The sequence below is a fragment of the Malurus melanocephalus genome, unplaced genomic scaffold (genome assembly GCF_030028575.1).
Source record: "Malurus melanocephalus ecotype Western Australia unplaced genomic scaffold, MMel_1.1 scaffold_1989, whole genome shotgun sequence".
Classification (NCBI taxonomy): Eukaryota; Metazoa; Chordata; class Aves; order Passeriformes; family Maluridae; genus Malurus; species Malurus melanocephalus.
Window position 1 is genome coordinate 1,579 of NW_026625221.1, and position 14,137 is coordinate 15,715.

General features: G+C 46.6%; 1 protein-coding gene across 1 annotated transcript; it reads left to right on the forward strand.

Moving 5' to 3' along the window:
- Nucleotides 1-144: 144 nt before the first annotated feature.
- LOC130587498 (intersectin-1-like) lies at nucleotides 145-11,952 on the forward strand (the record flags this gene model as incomplete). Its single annotated transcript, XM_057388481.1, has 10 exons — nucleotides 145-305; nucleotides 1,823-1,999; nucleotides 2,568-2,661; nucleotides 4,729-4,829; nucleotides 5,500-5,563; nucleotides 7,664-7,801; nucleotides 8,603-8,718; nucleotides 10,248-10,510; nucleotides 11,353-11,502; nucleotides 11,692-11,952. Coding segments are annotated over 10 exons (1,510 nt in total), but the record flags the coding sequence as incomplete, so codon positions are not given.
- Nucleotides 11,953-14,137: the final 2,185 nt, after the last annotated feature.

The window sequence follows — 14,137 nt, forward strand, 5'->3', positions numbered from 1 at the left end:
AGCCCCTTTCCCAGCTCCCTCAGCCGCTCCTGGGGCTCCAGCCCCTTCCTCCCTTGAATATCCATACCCACGTGAGCCTGTTCTAGGGCAGAGYCTGCAATTCCTGCTTGCCCCATGTGAATGTCAGAGCATGGTGTTTTGCAGGGCTCTAGCTGACATGAACAATGATGGGAGGATGGATCCGTTGGAGTTTTCCATCGCTATGAAACTCATCAAACTGAAGCTCCAGGGTTACCAGCTCCCGGCCGCGCTGCCGCCTGTCATGAAGCAGCCACCCCTCGCCCTGCCTGGAGCCCCAGGATTTGGTAAGATCCCTGTTTTCCTCCTTTTCACCTTGGTTTGCAGCAATTGCATTGCCATTTTGCAGTTTTTCCAAGAAAATTTTAGGAAAAAATGCTTGTAGAAGCACATGGATTCAACCCCAGATGTTGCATGTGGACTGAGACAAGTTGCACTGGGCTTTTAAACCTGAGCCCTGCTGAACAAYTGAGCTGAGCTCCTGTTTGCTTCAGGTCTGCACTACTCCAAACAAAACATGGCTCAGGCGATGGGGCTAGTGCATGCCAATGGGCTCRAGTTTTGATTTAAACTGTTGGCATTACTGGATCTCCAGCTTTGGCAAATCAGCTCTGTTTTTCTTGAGTTTTTACAATCTCCGCACCTTCTGCTTTTATGAACAGTGTTGCTCTGGCAGGAGCTGAACAACTGGGGATGAAGTACTGCCAAAATCACCATCATTTCAAGGAAAAGAGTAGGGAAAATGGGGTGGGGAAAGAAAATAACTAAATGAAGGTGAACCTCATGTTTGACGCCTTGGTCCTGTTGTGAGAGGTTCTTTGCCRTTCTGGTTTAGTCTTTGCTATGACTCAGGGTTGTTGGTGCCTGAGAATCATGGAATCACAGAATGGTTTGGGTTGGGAGGGGTCTTAGAGCCCATTCAGTGTCACCCCTGCCATGGCAGGGACACCTCCCACTGTTCCAGGCTGCTCCCAGCCCCAATGTCCAGCCTGACCTTGGGCACTCAAAGGGATCCAGGGGCAGCCACAGCTTCTCTGGGCACCCTGTGCCAGGGCYTGCCCACCCTCCCAGGGAACAATTCCTGCCCAACATCCCATCTAAATGTCCCGCGAAAAGGGAACAGGACAGTTCCCTTGATAAACTGCTTGCAGCAGTGTGGTTTGATCCACTGTAACTTCCACAAGTTTTACAGTCAGAAGTTAAAATCTTTGGAAGGMAATAGTGAAACTGGACAGAGGAAATACCGGGTTAAGTGAGAAGAGGCAAAATAAAATGAACCCTGCACAAACCCCACCCAAATCTGTGATTCCTTGTTCTCATCCCCTGTAGATTGGTCTGAGCTGTTTGCACGCCCCTTGTTCTTCCCCTGGCACCACTGGCCCCCCCTTAACCTTCCTGGTGCCCTGAACTGTGCTTACCCCTGAACCTCTCATTCCCGCGCTGTCCCCATTAGCTTTGCCCTGTTTCATCCCAACAAAAGGCTGGAGCACTAATCCTGCAGCTTCTGTCAGGCTGGGGTTCATTCTTCCTGGGGCTGCCAGCGCTGCTCCTCGCCCAGTTCGAGGCACACAATTTCCTTCTGCAGCCAGTGCTGATGGACTGGACTGTGTGGGGCAGCACTGCCCCTGGCATGGGGGTGTCCCGGTGCCCTGTGCCCCGTTCCTGTGCCCTGCTGGTGCTGCCCCAGGCTGGGAGGGCTCTCCCAGGGCTGTGGGAGATCCCCCTGAAGTTTGTGACTCTGCAGTCCCTGCAGGCTCTATCTGGTGTGTGAATCAGAACCAACCTGTGCTTTTCTCGCCCGTAGGTCTCGGGGGCATTGCCAACATGCCCTCCCTCAGCACTGTGGCCCCGGTGCCCATGGCATCTATCCCAGTYGTGGGGATGTCCCCCCCACTGGTGTCCTCTGTCCCTGCAGCTGTCCCTCCCATGGCTAACGGAGCTCCTGCTGTCATCCAGCCCCTGCCTGCTTTCGCTCACTCCGGTACGCTGCTCTCACTCTCTGTCTCCTGCTCTAACAGCTCCCCTGCCATTTCCTTGGGACTCGTGGAGTTAGGCACTCCCAGTGCTGCCTTTGGGGAAGGACTGGGCTTTGCTTTACCCCACTTGGCACACTTGGAGAAGAGCTAAAAGAAGGAATGTGGACATGGCCTCCYGCAGGAGTCCCTCGTGGTGAGAAAATCAAGCAGCACTTGGAGAAATGAACTTGCCAGGAAACTGTTGCCTGGAAATTGGGCCTCTCCTGTCTCTTCACAGCTACTTAAGTACTGCTGTTTGTTAGAGTGACTTTAGTACTCAGCTACATATGGCATCTAACATTTATCAAAATATAATCTGATATCAGCAGGGTTTGCATAAAACTGTGCAAATAAAGAGAAATAAGGGAAGTGCCCTTGTGTTTCCCCTGCCCTGCTGGACTCTGTGATCTTTATATTGTCAAAGAGTTCCCATCAGACCCACAGTGCTTGTACTCGATTAGGAGCTAAATCAATGTCATGGGAATTGCACAATTGAAATGTGAATAGCAATAAATGGGTTTTSTCTCTTCACAGCCACTTTGCCAAAGAGTTCTTCCTTCAGCCGCTCTGGGCCGGGAGCACAGCTCAATGCAAAGCTGCAAAAGGCACAATCCTTCGACGTGGCCAGGTGGGGCTGGGGCAGGGCGTGCAGCTGCGGGGGTTTGGGTCCCAGGGTTGGAAAAACCCCTTCCCTTTCTGAGAGCTGTTGTCTGAAATAATAGCTTGTAAAAATCAYTTGCTGCTGAGGTATCACTTCAGTGTTTCAGGAGATGCTGTAGCTTTATAGGGAATGCTCCGGGGGCAGGGAATCATGGAAATGAAATGGTTAACTGCTAACAGTGTTGACACTATTTTCACTTAATTTTTAGAACAGTATTTGGTTCTGTAAATGTAACCTGCATTGTTCACAGACATTGCTGGTACTGTGAAAACAAGATGAGTAATATATTATTTAAAATTAGCAACACTAGGGTTATTCCTAGTAGCAAAATATTTAATATGTTTTATTTTAAATGCATTTAATTTTAAATGCATTTAAATGCATCACTGTTTCTTGTATATTCTTCAAGATCTGCATGAAAAATCACTTAAAGAGCTTTTAGATTATTCCAAGGCCTAGAAGAATGTGTGGTTGGGCAAATTGATTTTACTTTGGTCTGAAGAAATGGATCTAACAAAATAAAACTTCCTTAGAGGAGCTAAGAGAGGGATTTCCCAAAAGTGTTTGTAAGTCAAACTGTCTYAGAGATCTATGGCACAGGGTTTTTTGCAAGAGGAAAATGGCTTGGGACATAATTTAATGGTTTGSTTTTATTTTCATCTGCAGGCTTGTCTATTGCCCTGCTCTTAGATAAGTGACACTACTCAGTATCTGCAAATAGGATTAAAAGTCATTCAAGACAATTCATTTTCTCTCTGAAATCTAAACCTGTCAGGAACAGAGCAGGGTTCCTCTGATATAATTTATGTGTAGAGTAAACTTAATGTGTGGAAASCCCAAATCCAGCAAAATTGGGAGAAATTCCTATGGGTAAAAATTTAATGTATAGCATTTTTTCTTATTTTTGTTATTGAAGGAGCAGCTTGTTTCTGCTATGCTTCCATGAAGGGGTATTATTAAAGCTCAAGAGTTTGGAAATCAAAAATATAAAYAGATAGTGGTTTGGGCCTTGTCATGTGAGAATGGTTTATAAGGTCAAAAAAAGGACAAAGTTTGAATGTGCTYAAAGAGAGAAAAACTCTGCTCCTTGTTTTTCAGTGTTAAGACTTGTCAGCCTTCAAAAATGAGAAATTAAAGCTACAACTCARCCTTTTTTGSGAGTGAATTAAAATGGGGAGTATTRCATTCTTCACTTGAGTTCCATTATGAGAAACTTCACATTCAAGTGTGGCTTTTTTCCTACATTTCCAGTCTGTATATTTTACATTTGTTTTCCTTCATCAGCTTATGAATTATTTGGTTAAGAGAACGAGTTAAAGACAGAATAAAATGGGATGTTATTCTTCATTTCCTGTCACRTGTTTAGGTAAAAGCTTGTAGCTCCTCTTAACAGTGTAAGTTCCTTCATTCTCTGCCRGTAAAGAAAAAAGCAAAACTCTTAGGAAAAGAACTGTCTTCCAAGAGAATGAATTATGATAAATGTTTGCATACAAAAGGTCCAGCCTGTGGTGGTTTCAGGAGTAGCAGGGAATGGTTTGGATTGGGAGGGACCTTAAAGCCCACCCTGTGGCACCCMTGCYATGGCAGGGACACCTCCCACTGTCCCAGGCTGCTCCCATCCCCAGTGTCCAGCCTGGCCTTGGGCACTGCAAGGGATCCAGGGGCAGCCACAGCTTCTCTGGAACACCTCAGTACCTCACCAACTTCACAGCAAAATTGGGGAAAAAAACCATTCCAGGCATAAAACATGATCTCARTGCAGCATTTCACCCTCTGATGAGGATGGGSAGGCCCTGGCACAGGGTGCCCAGAGAAGCTGTGGCTGCCCCTGGATCCCTTTGAGTGCCCAAGGCCAGGCTGGACATTGGGGCTGGGAGCAGCCTGGGACAGTGGGAGGTATCCCTGCCATGGCAGGGGTGGCTCTGGATAGACTTTGAGGTGCCTCCAGACCAACCCTCCTGTGATTCCATGATTCTGTTCCATTGCATTCCTGAGATTCACTTTCCAATTTCTCCTGTTGTGCTGTGTTTGCAGTGCTCCTGCCGCGGCAGAGTGGGCTGTGCCTCAGTCCTCACGGCTCAAGTACCGGCAGCTCTTCAACAGCCACGACAAAACCATGAGTGGMCATTTGACAGGTACTGCACCAGCTTTTGTTGTCTCCTTTTTCTGAGCTGTAAGAGGCCAATTTAATGCCACKGAGGATGTTGTTCACATAGTGAGAGACTCATGAGTATTTTTCTGTTTGAATCTTCCAAGTGCTTAATGYTCTTGTTTAGAAGCAAGTATTCATCATGGCTGGGATAATTTTATCACCATCTTTCCTTTATTTTCTGCAAAGCTGACACTGGGAAATGTCCTCTGGAAGAGGACACAGTGGGTTCTGTGAAACCTTGTGCAGCCGTTTCCAGTGCTTGGTTCACCCACTGCTGAGAGCACCTGTGCAGTTCCAGTGGTAGACTAGACTGGTACCTTGGCTTAATTTTACCAGTTCTGGTGCATCTCTTCATGTTTTAAAACTTTCTTGGGTTTTAATTTGAGTGATTTGTTTGCCCAGAGAAGCTGTTGCTGCCCCTGGATCCCTGGCAGTGCCCAAGGTCAGGCTGGACATTGGGGCTGGGAGCAGCCTGGGACAGTGGRAGGTGTCTGTGCCCATGGCAGGGGTGGCACTGGGTGGGCTCCCAACCCGGGGTGGTATTCTGTGGTCACTGTGCAGAAGGGAGGCATTATTTCTTGGTTATTTGGGAAAGYCAAGTTCCTGCTGGTCACACTTCTTGCTTATTTTGTTAATATTTGTTTTCCTTTTAGGTCCCCAAGCAAGAACGATTCTCATGCAGTCAAGTTTACCCCAGGCTCAGCTGGCTACAATATGGTAAAAATAAACCTTTCCATTTCCATCCAAAAACAAACTTTTCTGAAATCTTGGCACTGGAGTCTGTGGGGTTTTCTCCATTTTCAGTCCCACTGATAAATCACGTTACTCTTTGTCATGTGTAACTTTATAAACAACACCTACTTCTAAGCCTTTGTTAATACCATTCCACAAGAGTACCAGGGGCATTTTTTGTGGGATGTTTCAGAAGTTGGGGTTCAAAGCTTGGTTTTTAGGCAGATCAGATGTTCAGCACTCTGTGTCTTCCACATCCCCTGATACTGTACCAGGGAAATATTTACCTTTGTACAGGTGGTAGAACAGGAAACTTAACCCAAASCACACTTTCTGTGGGATTTCTCTGCCTTTTCCATGAGATTGGAAGGGCTGATCTCCCAGGGGCTGGAGTTACAGACCTTTACAATAGGGGATTTTAAAAGGATTTGTCTCAGCTTCTCTTTTGTCTTCCAACTTGTTTGCTGAACTATATTATGTTTTTCTTGCCCCATGGAAAGTTGTTCCTAATTAACTTCAACCTTTAGGAATGTTTGCTTGAGAAGCATTGGAGCTGACCCAGGAGCTCAGTGTGAGGATGGCATTGGTGCAGTCACTCTGACAAGGCCATTCAGCTGCACTTGTTCTCTTTGCAAAGCACTGGGAATTGTGTTATAAATTAAAAACCACTCTTTCCTTTGTTTCCTAACAAAGGGATAAAAATAAATCAGCCCAGTCCCCCAGCAGATGATTAAGCAAGAAATGCTCTTTTTGCCAGCCTTGGAGTAGTTGTGTGGGCAGGCTGCTGCCACCAGCTCACTCCAGGAGCTCCAAACAAGACTCCCTCAGCTGGGGTCATTCTCAGCTGCCAATCCATTGGGATAAGGAATGGATATTGCAGCTCTTGTTGTCCTTTTCCTGAGCYCTCTCCTGTCTGGGGCAAGGTTTGTCAGCTTGTGCTGGGTTGAGATCCTGACTAACACACACAAAGGGAAGAGTTGATGTTCAGCCTCCYCGCTGTCTGGCAGCTCCTAACCAAGGTGTGCAGCCAGCTGATCCATTATTTCTTTGCATGGTGGATTCTCAGTGTGCTGGCTTGTTCTTGTGCTCCAGCCGGAGGAGTTCAATGTGGACACAATTGTGGATTAAGTGAGGCTGTGATTGTCTCCCAAATTTAAATCCCATCAACAAAGTCTGTGCCTTGGGACATCAACAGAATTTATCACTTGCTTCCCTTTGAATTTCACAGCATCATGGGCATCATTTCACTCACAATTAGAGTGCAGCATGCTGGAGAAACAAATCCAGAGCTGGAAGGAACCCACAGGGATCATCCAAGTGCAGCTTCTGCCCAGCAATCCCAGCCTGTGCATCCCTGGCAGCGCTGTCCAAACGCTCCTGGAGCTCTGGCAGCCTCGGGGCCGTGCCCGTTCCCTGGGGAGCCTGGGCAGTGCCAGCACCCTCTGGGGACAGAAGAACCTTTCCCTGCTCTCCAGCCTCAGCCTGCCCTGGCTCAGCTCCAGCTGCTTCCTGTCCCTTGACAAAGCTTAGGCTGTTAATTTTGACCAATACTACATTAGTAGGAGTAAGAGCATTTTGTGGCTCTGTTGGAGGTCTGGTTTGGGGCCATCCAGAGATGTTACTCCATAATTTTTAATATGTGCATAGTGCCAGGGTTGGTTTGTGCTTGTCAGGACTAGAACATCCATGGCTTTGATTTCAATGCCAGTGGGTGCTATGGAATGTGAGATAGGAGGCTCYGGGGAGGAAAGAGACCAAACCCAAAATTTCTGCCAAAGATCTGAGCTGGTTCTGCTGGGTGTTCACGAGAACTCCCTTGTTTATGTTCCTTCTCTGGCAATGCTCCAGGCAGCACGCAGAGCAGGTGAAGGAGAAACCATGGCTGCAAGGCTGGGTTTAAGGCAGACAGCCATGAAGAATGGGGGAATAGGGAAGCATTTGGGGTTTGCTTTCCATTGTTTTGGAAAAACAGAGTAGTGTGGAAAAAAATGAAAAAAWTGAATTAATWTGGAACTTAACATGTTAAAGCAATGCCTTTGAAGATTTTTAATATTTAATAATTACTTTGTCCTTCCCTTTAACAAGGAATCTTTCTGACATTGATCAAGATGGGAAGCTGACAGCTGAGGAGTTTATCCTGGCTATGCACCTCATTGATGTAGCTATGTCTGGTCAGCCACTGCCACCTGCACTGCCTCCAGAGTACATCCCACCCTCGTTCAGGTAAAGGCTCATCCCTTGGGATCTCACACCTCACTTTCGTATTTTATCTGGGAAATTCCTGTGAGTGCCAAGTACAGGACAAAGAGCAGTGACCTCCCTTCTGTCCTGTCAGAACAGAGTTTGAGTGGATGCTTCTGCTCTCACACCTACCACAGCTTGCTCAGTCTGCCCGTAGAAATCCAGATTTTATTTCAGGCTTATAATCCTGTTGAGCGAATGGAATATATTGGAATTCCACTTCCAGACCTCTTTTGGTACAGCTGGATCTGTGAGCAGTGAGGTCACTCATCTCTTCCTCCATTTCACTTTCTTGTGGAGAAATAGGTGGGAAGACAGTAACAGCAATGGAAATAAATCTTTACCTACCATGTTCTTCAAGTATCCTCCTAAAGATTCCCAATTTTTGTGTATTACACTTGGGATCTTGCTTTTGGCTTGACTATAGTGAGCTCTTCCTCTGTCTCTGCAATTTTTGCTGTAGTTTAGGTCAGCATTTCCCCAGCTCCAGACTGGTAGGGGAAAAATCTCCTCCCAGGTGAGTGATCTTGGGGACAGGGTTGAACACATCTGGAAGCTGCATGGAGAACTTGGGACTGGGTTTCTCAGGTCACCAGTAGCTGCTGGGACCCTGGAAAATCCTGTTCTCCTGAGGCAATGCCTGAGTGGGACCCTCTGGGCAGCTCTGAATGAGCATTAATACCATTACATCATTGCATTTAATTTGATCTCATTATTAAATCATAAATCATTTGGGCAGGCCTGGGTTCTGTCAAGCACCTGACATTCCTGTTTCCTTGGCAGAAGAGTCCGCTCTGGCAGTGGGATTTCTGCTGCCAGTTCAGTGTCTGTAGACCAAAGGTTGCCAGAAGAACCAGCATTGGAAGAAGAGCAGCAGCAACTGGAAAAGAAATTACCAGGTGGGCAATGGAAAACAGRGCTGTTTAGTGTGCTGTTCCCAGAGGGATGTTCCCATCAGGTCACAGCCTGGGAGGGAACACAGGCTGACTGAGAAATGGCTTTCCAGAGCAGTCTGGGACATGTCAGAGGCACAACCAAGACATTGCTGGGTCCAGCTCATTCCTGACTGGTGCCCCATCCTTGGGGTTGGTGACACTGGGGGTGGGAGGAGCCTCAGGCTGCTCATCTGCTGCACTGCCCACGCAGGCAGCCTTGGCACAGGATTGGCAGGAAGAATTCCTGCTGCCTTCCTCCTCTGGCTTGGGTGGAGCAAAGCTTGGCTGAGGTGCTCTGTGATAGATCCCAGTATTCCCACAGAAACCCATTTTCTTGGAATCTGTGGAACAGTTTGGGACTTTGTACAAATTTCAGCAGTCCCAGGAAAAGAAAAAAAAGGAAGAGGCAGCTGGAGGGGGGACAAACTTGAAAAGACAAGAATTCAGCTGGTTCAGCAGGTGTTGGACCGATGTGTCCAACTGTGGGTGCACACATGGAAGGAAATGTGTGCTCTCCCTTGCCTTGCATCCCAAAAATGTCCATGATGGGTTGACAGGGGAGAGAAATTTGGACTTTGGGCTGTGGGAATGAAAAGGAATGGAAGGTGAAGTGAAAGAATAGTTTGGAGGGAGGGGACAAGGAGCAAGGAACAGGGGAAGGACAGTCCCTGGGACTGCAGAGGGTTGTCAGGGGAACTGTGCTGGAACTGAGGCCATTCTTTTAGGACGGTAAATGATGAGGATGTGCATCTGCAGGAATCCAGATTTCCTGGGCTCAGCTGCTCAAGAACCTAAATGGTTTCTTCTCCTGACAGTAATGAGTAATCTAATTGAGTTGAGAACAGCAACTTTAAATGAGTTCTGGTCATTTGCATAATGGCTTTTTGATGATGTCAGCAGCTGAATTCTTTGCCTTGCACTAATGGAAGTGTTGGCTTTTGGAATGCTGCTGTTATCCAATGGGCAGAGGAATTCCAGATCTGTGTCCTCACAGAGGATCAGCTGGAGAATGGCTTGTCTAAATTATCCCCACTTGCTGGGCTTTGTGGAGAAACGTGGAAGCCTGAGGAATGGGAATGGAAATTTCCTCCTTGTTTTGCTGAGGATGCGGGTTTGAGGGGATCAGCAATGTCTGTGCTAGTGCTGAACCCCTGGCTGGCCTGTGGAGCTCAGTTATCCTTTGTGGGGGGCTGCATGCACTCCTGCACAAAGGCTGTTCCACTTTGTTGGGGGTTCATTTGGATTTTTCAAATGTCCATAAATTTTCCTATCTCGTCCACAGACGACTGACTAAAAATGTAAATGAGTTTTTAAAAAACATTTTCTTCCTCTAAACTCCCAAATAGGTTAAAAAGTCAAAAGTCATTATCTTTGTAGGGTGCCGTATCTTCACTGGAAATAGTTTAGTTTAATACATTTGGATTTATATGGATTTATTGAAGTCAGTAGCAGAGTGTAACTGTCCTTTTTGCCCCGTGTTTCCGTGCACCAAGTGACCTTCGAAGACAAGAAGCGGGAGAACTTTGAGCGGGGCAATCTGGAGCTGGAGAAGCGCAGGCAGGCACTCCTGGAGCAGCAGCGCAAGGAGCAGGAGCGCCTGGCCCAGCTGGAGAGGGCCGAGCAGGAGAGGAAGGAGCGCGAGAGGCAGGAGCAGGAGCGCAAGCGGCAGCTGGAGCTGGAGAAACAACTGGAGAAACAGCGGGAGCTGGAGCGGCAGCGCGAGGAGGAAAGGAGGAAAGAGATCGAGAGGAGAGAGGTGAGCCAGGGCAGCAGGGAGAGGTTGTTCCCTGGGTTTGGGGGATCCGGGTGGGAGCTGGGCACTCAGCAAACATTTAAACCATGAGCTGAGATCTCTGGGGTGTTAAAGGCAAGGAAGGGGCAGTTCATTCATTGCTTCATTTGTCCTGCAAAAAGAATGGAGGAGACATTGACATCTGGGACAGCTGCTTCTGACTTCTTAAAAAAAAAAAAAAGATTACTATTATCATTATATTTGATGTTAAGAGGTGTTTGAATGAATGAAGAAAAGCTTGGGGTGTTCATGATTTTCCAGTGATGAGTTCATTTTATAGAATCCCAGAATGGTTTGGGTTGGAAGGGRCCTTAAAGATCCTCCAGTTCCAACTCTCTGCCATGGGCAGGGATAACATTCACCAGACCAGGCTGCTCCATCCAACCTATCCTTTAATTTGGGCCAGGCCTTTAATTTATTGAAGAAAAGGCACCCTTGTTAACCCAAAAAGCTCGTATTTTCTCCCATTGCCAAACAAGGATGAATTCAGCACAGAAGCATTTTGCTGCTCTTTGCAAAGTGCAGAAGGTCGAATGTTGGAGATTGGAAAGGGGTTTGGATATGTCCTGGTGAGTTCTCCAAATCCTAATATGAAACAACTTACTGCATTGGCAAACTGGATCTTGGAAAACAGGAGAACAGAGGGATTTGCTGTTCACTCATCTGTGCTGTGCGCAGAAGCCTCGCAACCACTGAGCAATTTATGTGTGCAGAGGCACAGAGCAGCCCCTGTTTATACCAACGTTTTAATTGAATGTGAGATGATCAATATCAGAAATGATGGATATTTCTTTTTAATTCTGCAGGCTGCCAAACGGGAGCTGGAGAGGCAGCGGCAGCTGGAGTGGGAGCGCAACCGGCGGCAGGAGCTGCTGAACCAGAGGAACAAGGAGCAGGAGGACATTGTGGTGCTGAAGGCAAAGAAGAAAACCTTGGAATTCGAGCTGGAAGCTCTCGTGAGTGGTGGTGGTGGTGCAGGTCAAACACACAAACACAGTGTGGTGGTGACTGTACCCTGGCCATGTTTATCTTCTATAATTTCAGTTTAAAATATGAAATAAAAGTAGGTTTTAGATCCTGACTTGCATGACCAAACGTTTTGGTTAAAAAAAAAATAAAATAGATCTTTTTCTTTTCTTTTAAAGAACGATAAAAGAAACCAGTTGGAGGGGAAGCTGCAGGACATCAGGTGTCGGCTGTCGACCCAAAGACAAGAAATTGAAAGTACAAATAAATCCCGAGAACTCAGAATTGCAGAAATCACCCATTTGCAGCAGCAGCTACAGGTGAAAAAGCCTTCTCTAATTTTATTCTTAGCTTTGAATGCTGACCTCCTCAAAAACATCGACATCCTGAGCAAACTTGGGCTGACCTGTTCCTCACACTTATAGAATCACTGTAGATAATCTGTCATTGCTGTAATGAATGTCCTTGAGACGTGGCTGGGAATTGCTTCCTACCCTTGAGGGTGTGTCTGATTATCCCTTCATCCTCCTGGACTCCTTGTGGGGAGCAGGAAATGCTTTGGCTGCAGGTGCTTTTGGGGATGGGGAGAAGCAAATTTCCCAGTGTGTATTTTGCTGTTGTGTGCTGGGGGATAGGATTGACTGCAATGAAGTGGCTTGTTGGTGTTTTTTTCTTAATTATAAGGTTATGAACTTTCAAAATGGAAGTTCCCAGTGAAAACATGGAGTTCTTGTTCTAACCCTGGCATTTGCCATTCTTACTGATCTAAAATTCTGTGTCAGATTAAAGGAGGAGCTGGGTAGGTGTCTGCCTTTGGTGAAAGAACATTCTCTGTAGTTTGTGAGGGTTTTTCAGTGGGTTTTAGGATTTGATTTAGGAATTTTTCTCTATATTAAATTCTTCATATTGCTTCAAATTAATGCTTGGCTGGTCAAGGGGGTCTCTCAGTATGTTTCTGCCACTACAAACAGAATCTCTCATTTATGTTATGACGGCTGAGGTGTAAAACCTGTCGTAAAACCCACTCCTGCTGTTCCATCCCAGCTTCACTCCTGCTTTTCCTTGCATTTGTTCTGTCAGGTTTGGGCTTTGAGGTGGTTTGGCACCAATAACTGGGGCTGTGTGGTAATTATTCTGTCATTGATCTGCACCACTGATAATTCACAAACTGTCACTTGAGGTGTTTTTATCCCAGTTGTGATCCCAGGAAATGTGTCAGTATCTGGGAGAAAAGGCCAGATTTTATCTGGGGAGAGCTGTAAAGCTTTTTCCTGAAAAAAAGACATTGTTTTTTAAATGTCCCATAAATTTTCCTATGTCATCCATAGACGACTGACTAAAAATGTAAATGAGTTTTTAAAAAATATTTTCTTCCTCTAAACTCCCAAATAGGTTAAAAAGTCAAAAGTCATTATCTTTGTAGGGTATGTATCTTCATTGGAAATAGTTTAGTTTAATACAGCTGACACTTCCTAAGGGAAGATGAGTTAATTCAGAGGAGTAATTATTCTTCAACTTATTAATTAGTTTCAACATCGTGTTTAATGAAGCTTGTGAAAGAAATTGTGTCCCAGTTAATCCTGGGTGATGAAAAGGTGTGCCAGGTCTGTGGATCTGTGGTCTCTGATTGAGTGGTCTTTCCAGGTATGCTGAAAAGGATCCTGCCTTCCAAATGCCTAAGCTGTGTTTGAAACACATTTATGCTGTGTGGGATTTGCTCATTACCTGCAGGGATTATTTGCCTCCTTGATGAACCCTTTGGCTTCCAAGTAGTTTGAATTTTCCCTCATTCAAGGGACAGGAACTGAATTTTGATTTCCCCTGCCGTGTGGGACATTGCTCAACTCTTGGCCATTTCTTGTTGTATGAGTTTCCAGAGTTACTGATGCTATTAATTTATTTCATCTGTTTCTTCAGTACAAGGCGAGGATGTGGAATCCATGTGGGGGCGGTTCTTGGGTAGATACTTATTCCATGGTTGTCTGTGATTTCAGGAAGCAGGACTTGACCTTCACGATCCCTTGGCATTCTCTGTCCTTACACACTCCCAAACTATTCAGTGCATTGAGTAATCTGGGATGTTTGCAAGTGTTCTGGCCTTTAGAAACAAAGCAGCTGATGTTGTGATCACATTCCACCCTCAAACGCTGTCCTGTGGTGCTTCTTGTGCTTGGAGTAGAAATTTTTCTGTTCCATGTTGACATCTGTTCTGCTGTTTGGTTGATGTGCAGCAATCTCAGATTGACAGAAGCACAGAGCGGTTTTTGGAAGGGACCTTAAAGCTCATCCCGTTCCACCCCGTGTCATGGGCAGGGACCCTCCCAGCAGAGCGAGATTACAGATCAGCTGTTTGCCATTTGCTGCAGGTAGATGACAGTCCCAGGATGACAGCCACAGAATGTCCTGAGTGGAAAAGGAGCCAAAGATCACCCAGTGCCACCCCTGTCCCTGCCCAGCCMCCCCAGCAATCCCAGCCTGTGCATCCCTGGCAGCGCTGTCCAAACGCTCCTGGAGCTCTGGCAGCCTCGGGGCCGTGCCCGTTCCCTGGGGAGCCTGGGCAGTGCCAGCACCCTCTGGGGACAGAAGAACCTTTCCCTGCTCTCCAGCCTCAGCCTGCCCTGGCTC